This window comes from Amyelois transitella, chromosome 23 (assembly GCF_032362555.1).
Source record: "Amyelois transitella isolate CPQ chromosome 23, ilAmyTran1.1, whole genome shotgun sequence".
In the NCBI taxonomy this organism is placed as follows: Eukaryota; Metazoa; Arthropoda; class Insecta; order Lepidoptera; family Pyralidae; genus Amyelois; species Amyelois transitella.
In genome coordinates, this window is record NC_083526.1 from 2,085,543 (window position 1) to 2,104,648 (window position 19,106).

Sequence of the window (19,106 nt, forward strand, 5' to 3'; positions counted from 1 at the left end):
ATGTTCCTAATATTCCTTTAGATATACTTAGAAACAGAAAGCAGCGGCTGACCAAGGATAAAATTGTGCGAAAAAAGTATAATAAGGTTCTCCAGGCTTAAGGAGAAATCTCCTGGAGAACCTTTATATACTTTTTTCTTTTGTAGACAGAATATATACCTAAAGGAAAATTTAAAATTATAGAATAAAAGATGATATACGAGAAATTTTATAAAATAAGTATATTGTGTGGAGAATCGTGTTTACACGTCTTTTTCTCGGAGGGGTAGGTGAAGACTATAGATATCTTTCCACTCGCCCCGATCCCGGCAAGCTTCCTCTGCTTGGAGCACATTCATTCATGACATTTCGTTCGTTTAGGGTACTCGATCAATTTATGCAATACAATAATTTGAATAAGTAGTAAGTATACTTAACCAGACAGCGCCCGCAGCTCCGCCCGCTTAAACCGTCAATTCCCGTTATCTCCCGTTCCCGCGGGAATTTCAGAAAGTCCTTTCTTAGTAAAGGTATCCTAGTAACAGTCTACCTACCTGCCAAATTTTTTGGCAGGTAGGTAGACGCTTTTGAAATGTTGTGTTCAGTATGTGAGATAATGAGTGAGTTTTTTTCGCTTTTGGATATATTGATTGAAAAAGTTAGATGACTAAATAAAAATAATATATATAATATGCGAGTCACATAATTTTCCAAACACAATAGTATCAATGGAACTAGCATGCCCTGTCGGTATTAATGACAGCTCTATAAATCCAAAATGGCGGCGTTAATAGGAAAAAAACGTTACTGAATTTCCGCAAACAAGCTCGTGCGCAGAACATTCTAGGTATTAAATATTTAGTTATGTTTGATTGGTGTTCTAGGAGGAAAATGGCGGATTATTTCACAAACGTAATAGATAATAAAATTATGTTGTGGTGAACCTATGACCTGAATGTAGTGGGTTTAAATTTATTAATTTTTATTTTATTTTTTCAAAAGACTTACAGTTAAGCTAAGCCAAATATAAGTCTCCACAGGTAGTAAACAATTTAACAAAATATAAATCCAGGCTATAAATCACTACCTACTAAATATTACAGCATTATTTGTGCAAATTGATTATATTATAACGATCCTTGATCAAATCGGAAACCCGTAAGAGAGTTATGGATGTGAAGGAAGCGGAAGCAGAAAGTATGCAGGGATCGTGGCAAGTGGATAGATGTGGTCTCTGCCTTCCCCTCCGGGAACGAGGTGTGATTTTATGTATATATGTATGTATACCTATAATCGTTGTCAGCCTTGTCACTATCTTGTAGACTTGGAATTAACGAATTATCTTAAAACAAAGAAAATCCCGTATTTTAGAAGGCACCTTAAGTAAAGGATTCTAAATGCAATCTTCAAATTATTTAATGTAACCCAAGACTTATTCCAGTTTCAATCCCGGGCACAAAAATGAACTTTTTCTGATTGGCCTAGATCTTTAACTTTATAATGTATTTATTATAAAAAAATAGTATCATTGAGTTAGTATCTCATAAGGTACATAGGTCTCATAAAAATATTAATTTTTCACCAAACGCCCTACTGGTAGTAAGTGCTTCATCAAACGCTGCCCGACTCACAAAAAGAATTGACCGGAAACTGCCAATATCAATTATTATTTAAACTAATACAGTTAATTTAAAATAACACCTATCAAATCAAAAACATTCATTATTAATTAATGTAAACAACTCAATTTCCAAATAGTTAGTGCAATTCTAGCGTTTTCATTATGGTTTTTGACCTGGCTATTTTCTGGTTTAGTAAGATGTACCGCGCCGTGTGGTTTCCGGTACTTAGAATATATAAATGAATGAATTTCTTAAGCAACACACCTTTTTTAAAGACCTTTGAGGACCTACTATTACTTTTCTCTCACATAAAGTTAGCTCTTATGCCATATTTAAACTTTTGTGACCATTATATAACCAAAGTTCTTATTATAAAAGAGATGTCATCAATTACAATCTACGCGGAGAGAAAAGATGTTATTTTCTTCATGGACATATGAGAACAGAAGATGTTATTAATAAATGGAAAATACTTCAAAAAATATTCCGTTGACGCGCCACGAATAACTAACTGCTACTGCTCTCCAATAAAATCGATAACTTTCCAGCCAAATACCAAAACAATTTCAATGAAAATAGTTCTACAACAGTTTTGTTGTCATACTCGCAATTACATAATACCCCTTTAGCGAAGTCGGTACAATGGCTGCTTATATTAAAATAGTTTACTCCTTGCGCAATTTTAGAACACCTGGCCGTGGCGAGTCATCTATTATGTTTTTTGTAGGTTGGTAGTGTGACGCATTTCCGTCTGTTTGAATTTCGAACTTGATTCGTTTTGTTTTTTCTTGAAGCTTGGTGCTTCATGCGTTTTGTTATTACTTGTGTAATTAAACATTCGCCTTGGGTTTTCCGAAGCTTCATGTAATCGCATTAGTATTCATTAAGTTATACTAATAAAGGGGTTAGCATGATTTTATATATATTTATTTTGCTCTGTGATGTTTTGTGAGCTTGCACAAAAAATATTTTTCATATTTTAGTTTTTGCCAAAAGTCGAATTAAAATATAAATAACAATCATATTTTACTGGGTATTACAATTTATGTTTTACAATACGTATCATTGACTTAACTTTATGAAATGCAACTTTTAGATTATTTGATAATAAAATAAAAAGTTATAAGTCCCATTTATAAAAATAAACCAGGCGTTGCCAACAGTGGGTCACTTTAAAATAAAAATATGCAGTTTTTATAGACTTTATGTATTTATTTTTCGTTTATTCTTGTCTATAAAATTCGACAACGCTGGTACCTACCAAGTAGTTTTTATTCCTTCTTTCTTAGTTGTTCTGTTATACATTAAGTGTGCTTTTTTATCAGAAAGTCATGTTAATTAATACTTAATGCATCTAATACTCTCTCATGTTCAGAAATTACAAAGAAAATTAACTTAATAAAAAATGGATACAACATGGAAGCAGTTATTACAAATTTTACAAAAGACGTATACAATTCCTATTATCATTTCTCCTATTATACATTCCGCAACTGAATGCGATCAAAAATGCTTTGTCGTCCCATAAATTATAGCTCGTTCAGCTTAGACACGTTATTTACAGCGGAGACCTCCTATTACAAGAAACGGAAAATGAACTATTACAAACTATCGGCCCATCTGCCGATCAATAGCTGTATAAAAAAATAATTATATCTTAAAACGTGAAACATTTTCAACAAGCGCTGACCTTAAAAGGAGCCCGATGGGAGATGTATTAAAAATTGAAATAACTCGCGTGCATTGACCGCCTAGATAACGAAAAAATAATAAAAGACGAGCCCCTTGAATTGCAAATGAGATCTTAACTCTATAAATTTAAAGAACTATTTCGAATAAACATTAGCGTAGCAGATGTTGTTCGAAATGAAGATTAGGGGAACTAAGGCATAAAAAGCGGTCAGCCAATCGCGGACCTCGATCGTCTTCTGTCCCTTTCGCGCAACGGTCGCACTACTCTTTCTAATGCTCATATTTTTTGCCATCTTATTCTAATTCCTCATTCAAATGCTTTAAATGACTTCGTTCGATTCCAGGGGTCCGTAACCTTTTGCATAAGTATTTAGTTATCACTTTTGAATTGGGCCAGGTGAACTTGTTATTGCATATGACATAATTTAAAAAGAAACATTGCCATGATGTTCTTAACAATTAAGTATATTTTGTTATCATAGTTTGTGATCTTTGCTTTTCATTTTTTTCCATTGCTTTGCGCGTGGTTGCGTGCGCTGCGAGTACGATGGGAATAGAGATAAACACTGTTTCATGGTAAATTATTTTTTTTTCGTTAGTTCTCGTTATGTTTCATTAAGTCATGGTCACGTCCAACCAACACTGAATGACCGTAATAATTTCTGTGACACATTTAATATGTTGCTATTTTAATATCTTTGGCAATTTGCTCAAAAGTTGACGCATTAAATTACCTTATTATTAAAATAGTCTTTGTTCTAAATGTCAGCCAGCAGGCATTATACCATTTTAAAGAAGATACGAATCTAAACTACGCATAAATACAAGTATCTACATGTCAAGGCAGAATTAACATATTATGCTGGTTGTCTTTTGTACCTACATGAACATTTATTTCTTAATCGACATACAACAAATCGGGTTGAGATTTGCAATAAAATTCATTAAATTAGTGTTTATTTTAAATGTATAGGTATATGTTCAAAAATTTAAAACCATCATAAAAATAATCATATTCGGTTTCAGCAGAATGATAGTTTTTGTCACAACGAAATCTTTGTAAGATTGCATCAGCCTATTGTTTTAACTTTATCAAAGTACTACTCCTAAATAAAAAGAAATAAATTACACAAAAGTCGATAAATAAATTTGAATAAATTTTCTTCCTTCTTCTTTTCTTTCTTCTTCTTCTGCCTTCTTTAACTGAACAGGACAAATATTCCATAAATACTGAAAATTTTAATCTCTTTAAAAAATAAAGAAGATTCTTACTTACCTACATTACCTAAATCATAAATGTGTTCTATGGCAGACTTTCTCGACAAGATAGGCAGACACTAACTAACTCTTCCACTTGTCACGATGATCCCAACTCATTTGCTTTATCCTCATTCGCCACACTTAATGCAAGCTCGTCTTTTTGGGGACGCTTAGACTAACCTTTTACCAGAATCTTCCCATTTAAAAAAAAAAAACATTCATCTAGGCGTTCCTTTTCCCAAGATTCAATTTCCAATCAGGTTCATGGATGAATGAATTACGTATTGAACATAAAAAGCACATTGTTACACGTTCAGTTACGGAAAATTAAGCACATGATGAACACAAATGCCAAATAGTCGTGTCATTGTAATCCTTAATAAGATTACGTGGAGGTCGTGTAAGATGAAGAACATCCGGCCTTTCATTGTGTCGAGATTTCAGCTATCTGATATCATGTTTCTTGCTCAGGCGCAGCTTTGTTTTTGTCGTAGCTCAACGTATTGTTAGTGTCGCTTAGATTTCAATCGTTAAAATCTTAGATTTATTTGGAGTATTATATAGATATTATTTTAATTAAAAAGTATATATTAAATATTAAAGTAATTTCACAATTAACATAAATGTTACGACACATCTTTAAGATTTAAGTTGATGATGTTCAAACTTCAATCCTGTTATTATTTTACGATATGATCTCAATCGTTAATTGAGTCTAGAATAATCAGATTATAAGTCAATATCAATGTTCTTTAAGCTTTTTTCCTCAGTCCTATTAACGCCGCAATGATATCTGGCGTGATAATCAAGCACATAACAAACAATGTGAGAATAAAGTATCTTTTTTAATAAATTAGTACATACTACATTAAATTACACATAGAAGGATATAACTGTAATTATGTCAATTGCAAAATGGCTGACCATAATAGTTTTTTTAGAATGATAAATACAAGTGGTTGGCTAATACTCGCCCGAAGAAGGATATTATTTAATAATTATAATTAATGGCGAATAATGTGGACAATTCTATAAGCATTCGCGATGCACCAAACAAGGACATCGCACGTTTCCGCGTTGAATCATTAATTTATGTGCCAAGTCATAGGAGATTCGTCGGTGGGAAGAACATATTGAATAAACTACTTATTCATCTATTTCAATAATTCCAATGAAATTTTTTGAATTTCCATAAACACTTTCTTTGCATATCCAAAAGGACCAACGGTTAACATAACCCGTTCAATGGTTTTGGCCAAGCACTGATTTATAAGTGGATTCTCTCTTTGATTACAAAATAATTTAGTTAGTTTGTTACATTTTCTACGTCTAATATCGCAACTGATTAATACTTTTTATTCTTTTTATGAAAATATTGATAAATACTCTTTCCTTCTCGTTAAAGCGGCACTACCAACTAGTTTCCGCTTACGTCTTGAACCACACCCAAAACATGCACACACAAATGCATACTGACTCACGGCGACCTTGAAATAGTCCAGTCTAATCGGAGTTTTAGCCAATCAGTAGTCAGCACACGCCTGCACCATCCTTTGTTTATCGTTTTTGTCACGCCATTTTGTTAAAATAACCTTTTGTTGTTTAAAAGTACTCGTTGTGTGTATTATTTATATCATGTGTTTTAATTAAACTCCACTAAAGATCACATCGCACGAGTTTATTTTTAAATAGTCAACTGGTGTCGAAAGACCTTGTCTATTCGTCTATTTATAGATGACTATAAATGGGTAAAGATAATGATAAGGTCATCCTTATCAATTTAAATCTATGATTCGCACAAAACATTGTAAGTAGGTGTTTTCACTGGACTGTTTGTAATATCGGTTCTTGCTCACTTCTCAATGACAGTTTGACCTAATCTAGTGTAAATGTTACATCAATATTAAAATAATTTTAGGTAATTACGATGTAAATCATGATAAAGTAAAAAATGAGAGGTAAGAAAACGTCATAGGAAAATCCCAACTTCTAGGAGTCTCCTGTTGAAGTATTTCAAAGATGGAAAATTACTAAACGAATAATGTTGAAAATAATAAAGAATAAAGGTAAGAAGATAAAGGTAATTTAAGGAATTTTAAATTATTGCAAAGATAAAAACCTAACATTATTAGTTTTATAGCGCGTTATGGAACACGTGCACTATTTTATTGAATTATGAAAAACCAAAACTATTTTATTAACTGTAGTTTTCTGAACAACACCTATTATTAAAATCATGATCAATCTACTGTTCTCTTTTGCTATTAGTGAAACTCTTGACTATTAAATTGACTTGGTGTATCACGATCAAAAGATCTATCAAATTGCTAAGCAGAATCTCACTTTCATAACACATTAGTCCGATTTACTTGGAAGCCAGAGCGATGGGTAATTATTTTTTTTTATTATTCCCTCTATGGGAGTTCAACGGCTTTGTTAATTACAATATTAACTTGCGGGGGTTCCACTTGAGTTCTTCACCTTGCCTGGTAATCATAGTTTTGTAATCGGTGAAATTATTAAGAACGTTAGGAAATTATTGGGTACTTCGTTATGTTTGAATTTGATTTTAATTTTTTTTCATTTCCTGTATTTTATGTTGTCTAGTAAGGTTTATTTTTTAAATTTTACGGCACTCTCACAGCAGTCGTAATATAAATTATAGTTAAAATTAATCTTTTCAATAAATCAAGTTTAATAAAAAAGTAATGTAAATGATATCGTTTAGTTACCGTTTAAATCTAAAATTAAATATTAATTGCTGGTGTGTGAGGATACCTAGTAACAACCCCATCTCTTAAGTATTATTCAATATCAAGTCACCTTACCAATTACCACTTAATAAATAAATATAAATAACTTTAACTACTTTATTTTTTCTTTTAATGTTTCCTGATACAAATATTTGAAAACAGGATTTCGTTTAAAAAAAATGTTGACGCCCACTGACTAAAAGTGTTAGAAACCTCTAACACAAGTGAAAAAAGCATACATTTTCGCAAAAACTCTTCCATACTCAATGATAATTTATTAATGGGATTCCAAAGATTGTTTTTTTTTTAACTCGTATTTACGCTGTAACAGGAATGCACTGCTTGTATGCAAATTCTTAATAATCAATCAACATGATTTTTATTTGAATGTTGCCGTCTTGTTATTTTTTTTTGTTTGTTTACGGTTGTAGATTCTAGTAAATTGGCTGATAGCTAAAGTAAGTCTTAATGCAAATTAAGATGCGTAGTAGGTACCTATAATGTATCTGTTAAGGTGAGGAAAAACATCGTGAGGAAACCTGCACATTATGGCAATTGGATCCCATATGGGTTGGGTTCCCATGCAAGGGTGCGGAGGTCAGGGAATCGCTTCGTTCAAAAACCTACTTACATGATCTCCACTTAATCTAAAAGTCTTGATTATAGGCGAACCCTGGGCTCCTTTCAAGGCAGAGGACGCAACCGGGACTAACGCCGAGTGGACGATGATAAAACATGCATACATACATATAGTCACATCCATATCCCTTACGGGGAAGACAGAGCCAACAGTCCCGAAAAGACTGAATGGCCACGTTCAGCTGCTCGGCTTAATGATGGAATTGAGATCCAAATAGTGACAGGTTGCTAGCCCATCGCCTAAAAAAGGATCGCAATTTTATAAGCCTATCCCTTAGTCGCCTTTTACGACATCCATGGGAACGAGATAGAGCGGTCCTATTCTTTTTTGTATTGCTGCCGGGAACCACACGGCACGGATGATAAAACTATGATGATAATAATGAAATAACGAACTTTTCTCGAATATGATGATGAGTCCTTACGCATCGTGAAATCGAGTACAGTCACCTTCAAAGAAAGATGACTCCCTGCTTATACAAACCATTACTTAATAGAGAGTCAAGTTTCTCTAGAAGTGACTGTACTTTACAATGTTGCCCACTGTATCCCTTGATTCATAACACTTTTGTAAATTTATTTATTTTTCGTATCAAGTAAATTTATCACAAAACAAACAGTATGTAACACAGTTTATTGACATTTCAAAGTATACTTTTATTACTTCATTTTCACATCAAAAATGGTGTTTATTGCGAACATTATTTATATCGCGTGATTATTATATTTAAGTACTTATAATAGTAATATCTTTTATGATTGTTTATAAAGATAAGACGAAAAGATATTACATACATACATATAATCACGTCTATATCCCTTGCGGGGTAGGCAGAGCCAACAGTCTCGAAAAGACTAATAGGCCACGTTCAGCTGTTTGGCTTAATGATAGAATTGAGATTCAAATAGTGACAGATTGCTAGTCCATTGCCTGTAAGAAGAATCCCAAATTTGTAAGCCTATCGTTTGCCTATTTGTAATAATAACTTTTGTTAAAAGAGAACCGTCTTCAATCGATATAGTACACCTTTTTTAAAGTCGGTTAAATTTCTAAAACCTTCTCCTAATTGTAACAAACACTGAAAACCGAATCAAAGTTAGTTCAGCGAAACACGATGTAATCATGGACAAACAAACATTCCTGAGAACCTCCTTTTTCGGAGGCGGTAAAAAAAAAACAGTTAACAAAAAACTTGTCTAAAGTCTCCTAAACTCATTCCAGGTCTAGAACGGGTGGCGGAGGAGTTGATGGGGCGAAGAAAATGGAAACTATACCAGGACGCCTTAATACCGAAACGTGTCGACACTCAGACCAGCGACGAAGATTCTATGCCTTCCACAGACCCCCCACCAGCGCTGAAGATCAAAACCATAGAGCAGATAAACGAGGACGAACGGCCAGAGAAGAGGCCAGAGACAATTCTAGAGAGTCTCATAAAGAGACCGGCCACCCAGCCGAAGGTAGAACCAGTAGAGGAACCCACAGATTGGAAACCCGCCGATAAATGTTACTTTTGTGTGGATGGAGATGGGAGAGGGGGGGAGAGGGAACGGGAGAGGGAGGAGAGGCCAGCGGGGGGCGCGAGTGTGAGTACTCTTGATTTTTTTTTTGTTAAGTAATAATATAGGCTTGAGAAAATAGCAGGGAACTTGCATTAAGAGATTTATGAATGTGGATCAAGCAATAGGTATGCAAGGATCGTGGAGATAAGACGTAGTCTCTGCCTGTTCTTCCAGGAAGGAGGAGTGATCATTACTTAAGATTCTTCTTCTTAGTTAGCGTTACTAATCGATAGGCTACCGATACTTGAGTAAAAGTAATAGTATTGTTAGGACTATCGATATAATCGATATAGGTAATCGATACTTTTTCTACTCACTATTGCAACTAGCTATCGATAGTATTGTAGTCTACAATACTATTGTACCAAACTGAGCTACCAGCTCTGTTCTTAATGTGCGTTGGTGCCGTGTGGTTCCCGGCACCAAAAGAATAGGATTGTCTTCTTATTAGATAACTTTAGATTCTTCTTTTAGGCGATGGGCTAGCAACGTTATTTGGACTTAACCTTAACTCTATCATTAAGCCAAAGAGCTGAACGTGGTCTATCAGTATTTTCAAGACTGTTGGCTCTGTCTACCTCTAAAGGAATATAACGTGATAATATGCCCTAATTTACAGTTTCAGTGGAAGACTTGTGTGATAAGCAAAAATGTTTTTGAAAATTATAACTACATATATTTATTCAAGCCAAGTTACAAGGTTTAACGTGATTAATGACTAAAAAGTGATTCATCCGCTGACAAACCTTAGTACAATAAAACATTGTCTAAAAATCCCCTTTGCACTGAATTTAGCGATAGTAAATAAATACAAACCGATTTTATACTACGTACGTACCAACTACCTAAATTTTTTGAGTTGAGATTCAAATAGTAGCCTACCTATCCCTTAGTCGCATTTTACGACATCCATGTCAAAGATATGGATTGGTCCTTTTAATGCCGGGAACCACACGGCAAATTATTTAATTAGGGAAATATTAATTAAAATATTGTCCGTGGACCCTTTGCCTTTTATCTCACTCACATTTCTTTCATGAATTTTGGGATTTTTCAGTCTCCTCTTACGGCATCCATTGAAAAGAGCCGTAGATAACGGCGCTTATTGTTGTTTATAAAGCTTAATAAATTAATAAATAAACTAATATGCCGTAAGGTTTGGAGTAAGTAGTTCCATTATTAATAATACGGCTTAAATTATATAAATAAGTATAACAATCTATGTGTGTAGTATAACCAAATTCCTCCTGGCTTTAGTCCCGGTTGAATCCTCACCACTCTGGAGAGGAACGTGGGGTATGCCTTCAAGTCAAGTTTTTACACGAAGCGACTCCTATCTCCGCAACCTTTGCAGAAGAACTTAACCCGTATAGAATCGATCGTGGTTACACATCCAGTTTTCTGAATGTGCAGGTTTCCTTGCGATGTTTTTCCTCACCGTAAGAGCATCGGTTAGTAGAATAGAATACATTTATTTTCAAAATTGGATACAAGGTATCACTTATTGACGTCACATCACTTAAATCTAATTATAACTACTACCGCTTCCAAAGCGCATGTGTAGAAGAAGCGTATGCGCATGTGTAGTATTCAACCTAATCACATAACTTCGAAAATAGTCATTGGTACATGGCCTATGTAGGATTCAAACCTGTGCCTTTCTACGCATCACGCATTTTAACGACGCACCTTACCTATTCGACCACCTACTCTCCGTACATACATACATAAAATCACGTCTATATCCCTTGCGGGGTAGACAGAGTCAACCAAGTCTTGAAGACTGATAGGCCACGTTCAGCTATTTGGCTTTAAGATAGAATTGAGATTCAAATAGTGACAGGTTGCTAGCCCATCGCCTAAAAGAAAAATCCCCAAGTTTTTTAAGCCTATCCCTTAGTCGCCTTTTACGTCATCCATGGGATAGAGATGGAGTGGTCCTATTCTTTTTTTCTATTGGTGCCGGGAACCACACGGCACTCTCCGTATGTGTGTGTAATATAGCTATCACAACATAAGACATGATATATTCGCGAGTCCTTGAAACGGTTTGTGGCCGATTGAAGCCAGATGTTCACTTTAAGACGCGTACACACTGGGGCAATATCACTACAAGAAGTTCGTGTTCAATAAAAAAAAACATAATAATAGGGATGATGACTAGGTCTTAAAACATAATTTATTAGTGCATAACATGATAGAATACACGTAATTAAATACGTTATGTGAATTTTTAGTTATAATGTTGACGCCCTATATGTTTTATATTCATTCAAAGTACGATGGGAAAGTCCATTAAAAAAATTCAAAATTATTTAAAATAACTATGCCAGGAGTGAATAAACAAAAATATGGAATAACTCACTAAGACATCATATCCATAAACGCAATAATTAAGGTAGCTGCCATACAAATAAAATTCATGACGCGAACAAGAAACTCAGTTGTGACGACACACTTGAGTAGCGTTTTGTAAGGGGCGTTTTGGACTCGTCCAAATAATGTGTTATGTTACCTCGTATATCTCGGGTAGATTATTGTTAATTGATGCCATTATTTGACCAATGTTTTAGTTGTTGTGAAACTAAATTAACACGAAAACAAAAAAAAATTGTCATCTATTGATGGCAACATTTTTTTCTGCTTCCGTTTCTCTTTCCGCTTTGGTGTGAAATTATTGTAATCGAAACATACATATTACGTCTGTATCCTTGCGGGTCCAATTCTACGTATGTATTATTTAATATACATTTCACAATATAAATAAATTTTCATACAAAAATTCATAAAAAAACATACATATATCTATTCAAAAAGGGTTCGCTACCATTTTTTTTTCTGTATTTATGAGTTTGTTTTCGTAGTTCCCTCAGTGTGAACGAACCTTAATGTTTAATGCCATCATGTTTGAATCGTATAACAACCCACAATAAGGTTCAAAATTGTGCGTGTGTTACCATGGGTTAAGAGTACAATTGGCCATTTTATTTTGCTCAATGCATGGGATTGAATTACAGTGTTATATTAGTACCCACGTATTTGGATCATCATAATTTAAAGTTCAAGGTTTTCGAATTTAGTACACAATCATAGTACCTACATACTATGTATCGTACATATAGGTAAAAAAGAAAGAAAGAAAAAATGTTTATTCGGTACATAATAATATATCAAGAACAGGTATATATTATGTCTATATCCCTTATTGTTTAAAGAACTTTATTTCCTCATAAAGAATTAACAATTCACTTACTGAGAAACTTACAATATAAGTATAGCAAGACAGCGAGCTTATATAAAACAAAAAATTTAAATAAGGAACTATGTAGGGTAGGAGTCACAGATGAAGGGAGTGCAATGACGAGAGAATCGATTTTTAAAATGCATTTTCAGATAGTGACAGGTTGCAAGCCCATTGGCTGACAGAATAAATTATGATTTGTCAGTCTTAACATGAGGTGCGCCAGCGCAGCGTCCCTTCTTGCGCAGATTGTAATAGTCAATCAAGGAAATGTGCACATTGTAAGAACCAAACAAGGGAAACGCTTATAAGGCTTAAAGGATAAATAAATAAATAAATGTAAGAAAAAATTTGGGATTCTTTTAGGCGATGAGCTAATTGCAATTCTATCGGTGAGCTGTCTATCATCTAGGTTCTAGTCTTCTCGAGACAATTAGGTTGTCTACTCCGTAAGAGAAGACGTGATTGTATATAAGTATGTGTGTTAATTCTCAAATTTAATAAAATAACCGCCACATAAAAATAATTATTTATTCGTGAATTATTTTTAGTGCACTCAATAAAATATGATGATTTATTGTCAACACGATTTTAGTCGACTTCGTGGACTTATCGAATTATGTTTATTGCCATTAAAAAAAACAATAATTAAGTGCACACATGCCGTTTTGCATTAAATAATATTGACACACGAAATCGTGACTTTAAAAAGTTATGTATAGTCGGTATAATTATGGGTAATTTTGTTTTTTATGAATATAACCTAGAAGTTCTAATATCCACACAATATTATAATACTAAACTTGAAAACGTGCAGTTTGGTTCCCCATTTTTTTTTTTTAATAATGATGAATATCTTTATTTTCTCCACAAAAACAACTTAAATATAACTTAATATTATAGTATAATGTCGTGTGGTTCCCGGCACCAATACAAAAAAGGATAGGACCACTCCATCTCTTTCCCATGGATGTCGTAAAAGGCGACTAAGGAATAGGCTTACAAACTTGGGATTCTTTTTAGGCGATGGGCTAGCAACCTATCACTATTTGAATCTCAATTCTATCATTAAGCCAAATAGCTGAAAGTGGCCATTTAGTCTTTTCAAGACTATTGGCTCTGTCTACCCCGCAAGGGATATAGACGTGACCATATGTATGTATGTATGTATTATAGTATATATTGATTGTGTTTATTGATTGATAAAATTAAATTAAACAAAATGGCGTCTTCACGCTCTATAGTAATTTACGTCAGTAGAGTGACTCAAAACCATGTCGACACAACACCTTGACATTAACGACAATTAAGTATTTAACATGGAGTTAAATTAATCAGACATCTTTGAAATGTTGATATTACTTCCTTACTGTATTATTGTTAAAGTATTTTTACAATGAGGGAAAACATAGCGAAGAAATCTGCTCATTCGAGCAATCAGGCTCGAATATGAGTTGATTGCCGCTGCAAATGTTGCGGCGGTCAGATGGGAGACGCTTCATTAAAAAATCTGACTTACCTAATCCAGAAACATGCAGTCCTAAAGGCTCCTCTCCGAAAATGCGAGGATGTTACCTGGTCTAACGCCAAGAGGAAGAACAGAGAGTTTAAAGTTCATTGGCTTTGCATAATCTTTCGCGACAATAAGATTTCTACAGCTTAACTCTGCTACTTGCGCCCAGCATAGCCAGACATTTGTTTTCCAGTTCGTCTGCAGGCTTCCGTAAGACAGGGCCGTACCAGGAGAGTCTGTGCTATAATTAAGAGTACTCAGATCTTCTCTGTAACGACGATGTAAGAGGAACACTAAATTAACAACAAAAAGAAAACAATGATTGAGAATCATTGTTACAAACGTAAAACAGTTTTTGTGATTTGAAAATGGAATACAAAGAGCAAAAAATTATTCCAATTTCAATTTTTACGATGTGAATCGTTAGGCCGCGTTCACACGAAAGATTCAGACTTGAACAAGCACAGAACGGTACACCCTGAGCCAATGAGAATAATTATGAAATAACAGTTAAATCGTCTGTTTTTTAATTAGTTTGCAATAAAATGACAATAATAGTAAACTTTCCCTTAAACCTTTTTAATTGATTGATGATATTAAGCGAGTGAGGTCTATCAATCAACTTGAGGCGAAAATATTTTTTTGTATGAATGTTTGTAACGCGTTAACTTTAAAACCGATACCGAACTGCAATTAAAAGAGTATGAAGGACCTGTCAATTCATATTTAAAGCTCGTGCATCAAAATCGGTAAGTCATTTTTGACATGTTCAAAATTTTGTACAAATTTAAAGTGTTCGCGACGACAAATAAAATTGTGTTTTTAAGTGGCTTTTTTAATTTGGATGATTTTTTTGTCAATTAGACAATTTTTTTTAATAAATATTTTTAATTGAATACTTACTAAGTTGATTGAGCATTTAGAGTATAAAGTTAAACAATTAAAAAAATACTAATTAGGTAATCTTATCCCTCTTAATATTTTGTCTTCTCTTGTTGACCCATTACACGTTAATGTGCTGTATCAATGTTTGGTATGAACAGAGCCTTATATTCCCTAGATATCCCATGTTTATGACAAATGAAGCCCGGCCTAATGTCTACTTCATAGCATTCAAGCATGACATGTGACGTGGGAATTTTATGTTGGTATATTTTTTAAACCTTATATTGTTCCACATTTAAATTACCTATTTTGTAAAAAAAACATCTGAACGTGGCCATTGAGTCTTGTGACTATTGACTTTGTCTACCCCGTAAGGGAAAAGGACAGAAAGTGTGTGTATCTATCAAAAATAATAAGTAGATATGTTAAAATTTACTTCATCCTAAAATTTTAAATAAAGAAACAAATGGCTGTAAATAAGTAGGTATGAATACGTTTTCATTGTAATTGAAAAAGTTGTTATCGCAAAAAAGGTCTTTAAAAGCAATAGCTTTTTCCTAATAACGGTAAACATTTTGCTCCAAGCCTCTAAGTGACCTTTCATAAAGAACAAATAATTATTACTCCGGCGTTAATTAATGACAAAAACGCATCCGTATCACCATTTCTAATCATTGTCTGTCCATAATAACAGTTTATTGTAAACCCTTTACACTACAATAGCAATTATGTAGCTTGTCTAAACCAAGCTTATAACTGCCACTGTATCCTGACCCATCTATTCCCATACTTCTGCCTGTACTCGTTCATAATAGGAAGAGCTCAAGTTACGCTGGTCGCCTGACAAGCCATAGTTTCAATTTACAAAACAATGCCTTATCCATTTGCTACTATTCCACGTCAAAGTAGAAAACTCGTATTTTGATTAATACGCGGGAAAGAGATGGGGTGCGTAAGGTTAGGTGCATTGTCCTTTTAGACTTTATTACATGAGTGGTAGGATCGAAATTCCTTTGATGGACTGTATCAACGAACGTAGGCGTGCTGGTGAAAAGTAGGCAGTGTTTGGACAGAGAAAGGTGAAGAGAGGTCATTGTTATTATTTTTTCTTTATGACTTTGTATTTTGATGGGGGTTGTTGAGAAGTGCTTTTTATATGTAACGGTTGTTTTTTATTTCTCTCTTATTAAGTCAAAAAATTTACAAAATATAAGAGGTCATAATATTTTTTAAAATTAACTTTATGAGCACTGTGGATTTGTAAACTAACTAATGGAATGATGCTCTTATACAAAATGCCAAAATTTACAAAATGATAGGTGCAATAAAAGCTTAATCTACCTGAAACTCATAATTGTTTGTTGAATATTTGTTTCTCTTCACTATCGTATTGGATTATCTGTAATAATTGTTGTGAGGTATTTATTTATTTGAAGTTTTCAGTTTGTAATTCTCTACCAGTTAAGTATTATATACATACATATATTCACGTCTATATCCCATCCGGAGTAGACAGAGCCAACAGTCTTAAAAATACTGATTGGCCACGTACAGCTGTTTAGCTTAATGGCAGAATTGAGATTCAAGTAGTGAAAGGTTATAAATTTAAAAAAAATCAGTAATACATCAAGTATCTTGTTGACAAATAAAAAGCAGCTTCAGATTAAAAATGTCAATACACTCTATCGATTTCACTGCGAAATATTGCATCTGCAAAAAGTTTTATAAGCTTTCCATGTAGTCCTCTAAAATCATTTGAACATTAAGCTCAATAAAAATCATCGTAAATAAGTTGAGTTGTTTTTTTTTAATGATGAACAGGCTATCACATTAATTATAGAGATTTATAACGCTACACACTCAAAGTAACAATTCGAAAAACAGTAACAAAAAGAGTTTAACAATGATTCAGTTTCGTTACCAGCCATTAGTAAGTTTTTCCCTCCATTTAATTACAGCCAACGAGCCGTTTGAAAATAACATTTTTTTTTATAAAAAAAAAAATTACTACCTCGTTGTCTTCAGCTTTTCTGGTGGATCTTTATCAGAATATTAGTTTAATTATAAATGCAACTAAACTGTTTTTATAAATTTATATCTCTTTTGATATAATAAATAAGTACTAAGGACTTTTTGCGTAAAGAATACTTACTTACTTACATTCATACCTATTTGCACCATTTGGAATTTAATTCAGGGAACTATTACTTTTTTTTATACAGATTGCGGTTTTGAACCAATTAGACTACAAATATTACATTAGTGTTTTCTTGAATTAAATCCCCGTTTTTTATTAAATATGTTCCGAGATATTGAAGAGAAAGTTTTTACTGTAATGTATATTTTCATAGATAATAAAATTAATACTATAAATGTAAGTACACCTACCTAGTACTGGTTTTTGTTATAAAATTTTAATAAATTTATGAATAACATGTCTTATAATAGTGTACTTATAATATACCTAATGCATGATAAATATTATAAAACAAATATATATGATTTAAGAAAACAAACAAAAGAAATAAATATTTAAAGATATGTACGTGCCCGATTCATAAATAATAATAAAGTTTTACTGTGGTTTCAACACTCATTGCTGGCTATTAAAAAACAGTTTTATGTAAAAACCGGGCATTAATATTAAAAAAACAAATGCATTGAAAATTGGAATCGTTTAAATTACACAAATGTGTGCCTCATAAAGTGAAATATTCATGACAAAACGAATATGAAAACCACTCCACGGCTCTCGCTAGCCGATCGGTTAAACAGCATAGGCCGGACAGAAAAGCCTATAGGGGCGGTCCGCAGAGGGTGGAAACCTCGGAAAATTCACGTGGAAGGCCCACCCCTCGCCACGAACACGTGCAGTGCATCCAAATACCCGCGGAACGAACGCCTTTACTAATCATTGCCGCTCGCGAAAAAAGAAAAAAGCGCGCGCTTTTGACGGCCCAAATTTCATTTTTCGAATATAGAACGCGCTTTGTCGCTGACGTTTTTCTTTTTAAATCGCATGTTTTTCACTCGCAATGGATACGTTGTAAATGAAAACAGTCTTGTCTGTTGTTTGTGGTGGTTTATTACTCTTTTTTGTGAAATGCAAGGGAACACAACATGAGGCGATTTCATGGTTAGTTGACTATTGTTTTGAAACGTGAACATGTATCTTTGCTTAATGATCACAAAACCATTTGATTGCTTTCATAGCTCTTTGCTGTCTCTTTTGTAGTATCGCTTCCAACATTTTTTCTTATTTTAACTTAAAATGTACCTATATGCCTGCCATGCCCATTATTGCCCATATTACAGTATAAAAAAGTTGCATAACTTCACTAGGAAAGTGCTAAATAATGATTTTATTAACTGTACTCGTAGTATTATATTATTATTTCTTACTAAGAGAACCTACTTAAGCATGACTAAAAAGTTATATAAAACGTTAAAGTTATATTCAACGTTACAATCATGAAAATCAAACAGATTTTCATGATTGTAAACCGACCATAGAGTTAATTAAAGATGGGCAATGTTCCACATAATTTTTTTTCTTAATTCTTTTCATTTTTTTTCAATCATGAAAAAAAGTAAGTCCTGTAAGGATCTTCTAGACCGAATAATGCTCTAGATAATAGTCACAAAATCCCTTAGACCTAGTTCAATCAATAATGCTTTACTTCATTTCTTCTCGGGCCTTCTTAAAGGCAGCATCCAAAGTCATTCAAATCCGTCTACAAACTCTCCCACGCCAAGAAAAGTAGTGGAACAAGTAAAAATTTTAGTAATTTATTTTATTTTATTAATTTTTTTACAGCACAAACAAATTACATTTTAAGTTCCCGCCAAAAGGTAAATTTTCAACTTCAGAAAGGATAACTAACCTTAAAATATATACCTAACTAAATTGAAAGGGAAAAAAAATGTTTTCTGATTTGGAATTCTAATTGGATTTATTT

The 19,106-nt window shown here is 33.4% G+C and overlaps 1 protein-coding gene across 1 annotated transcript in view; it reads left to right on the forward strand.

Annotated features, from left to right (window-relative positions):
- LOC106133017 (mushroom body large-type Kenyon cell-specific protein 1) overlaps positions 1–19,106 on the forward strand; it is a 152,909-nt gene that overhangs the window by 112,218 nt on the left and 21,585 nt on the right. Inside the window, exon 3 of the mRNA XM_060950883.1 lies at positions 9,168–9,532. Coding sequence (XP_060806866.1) covers positions 9,168–9,532 — 365 coding nt within the window. The remainder of the gene's footprint in view (positions 1–9,167; positions 9,533–19,106) is intronic.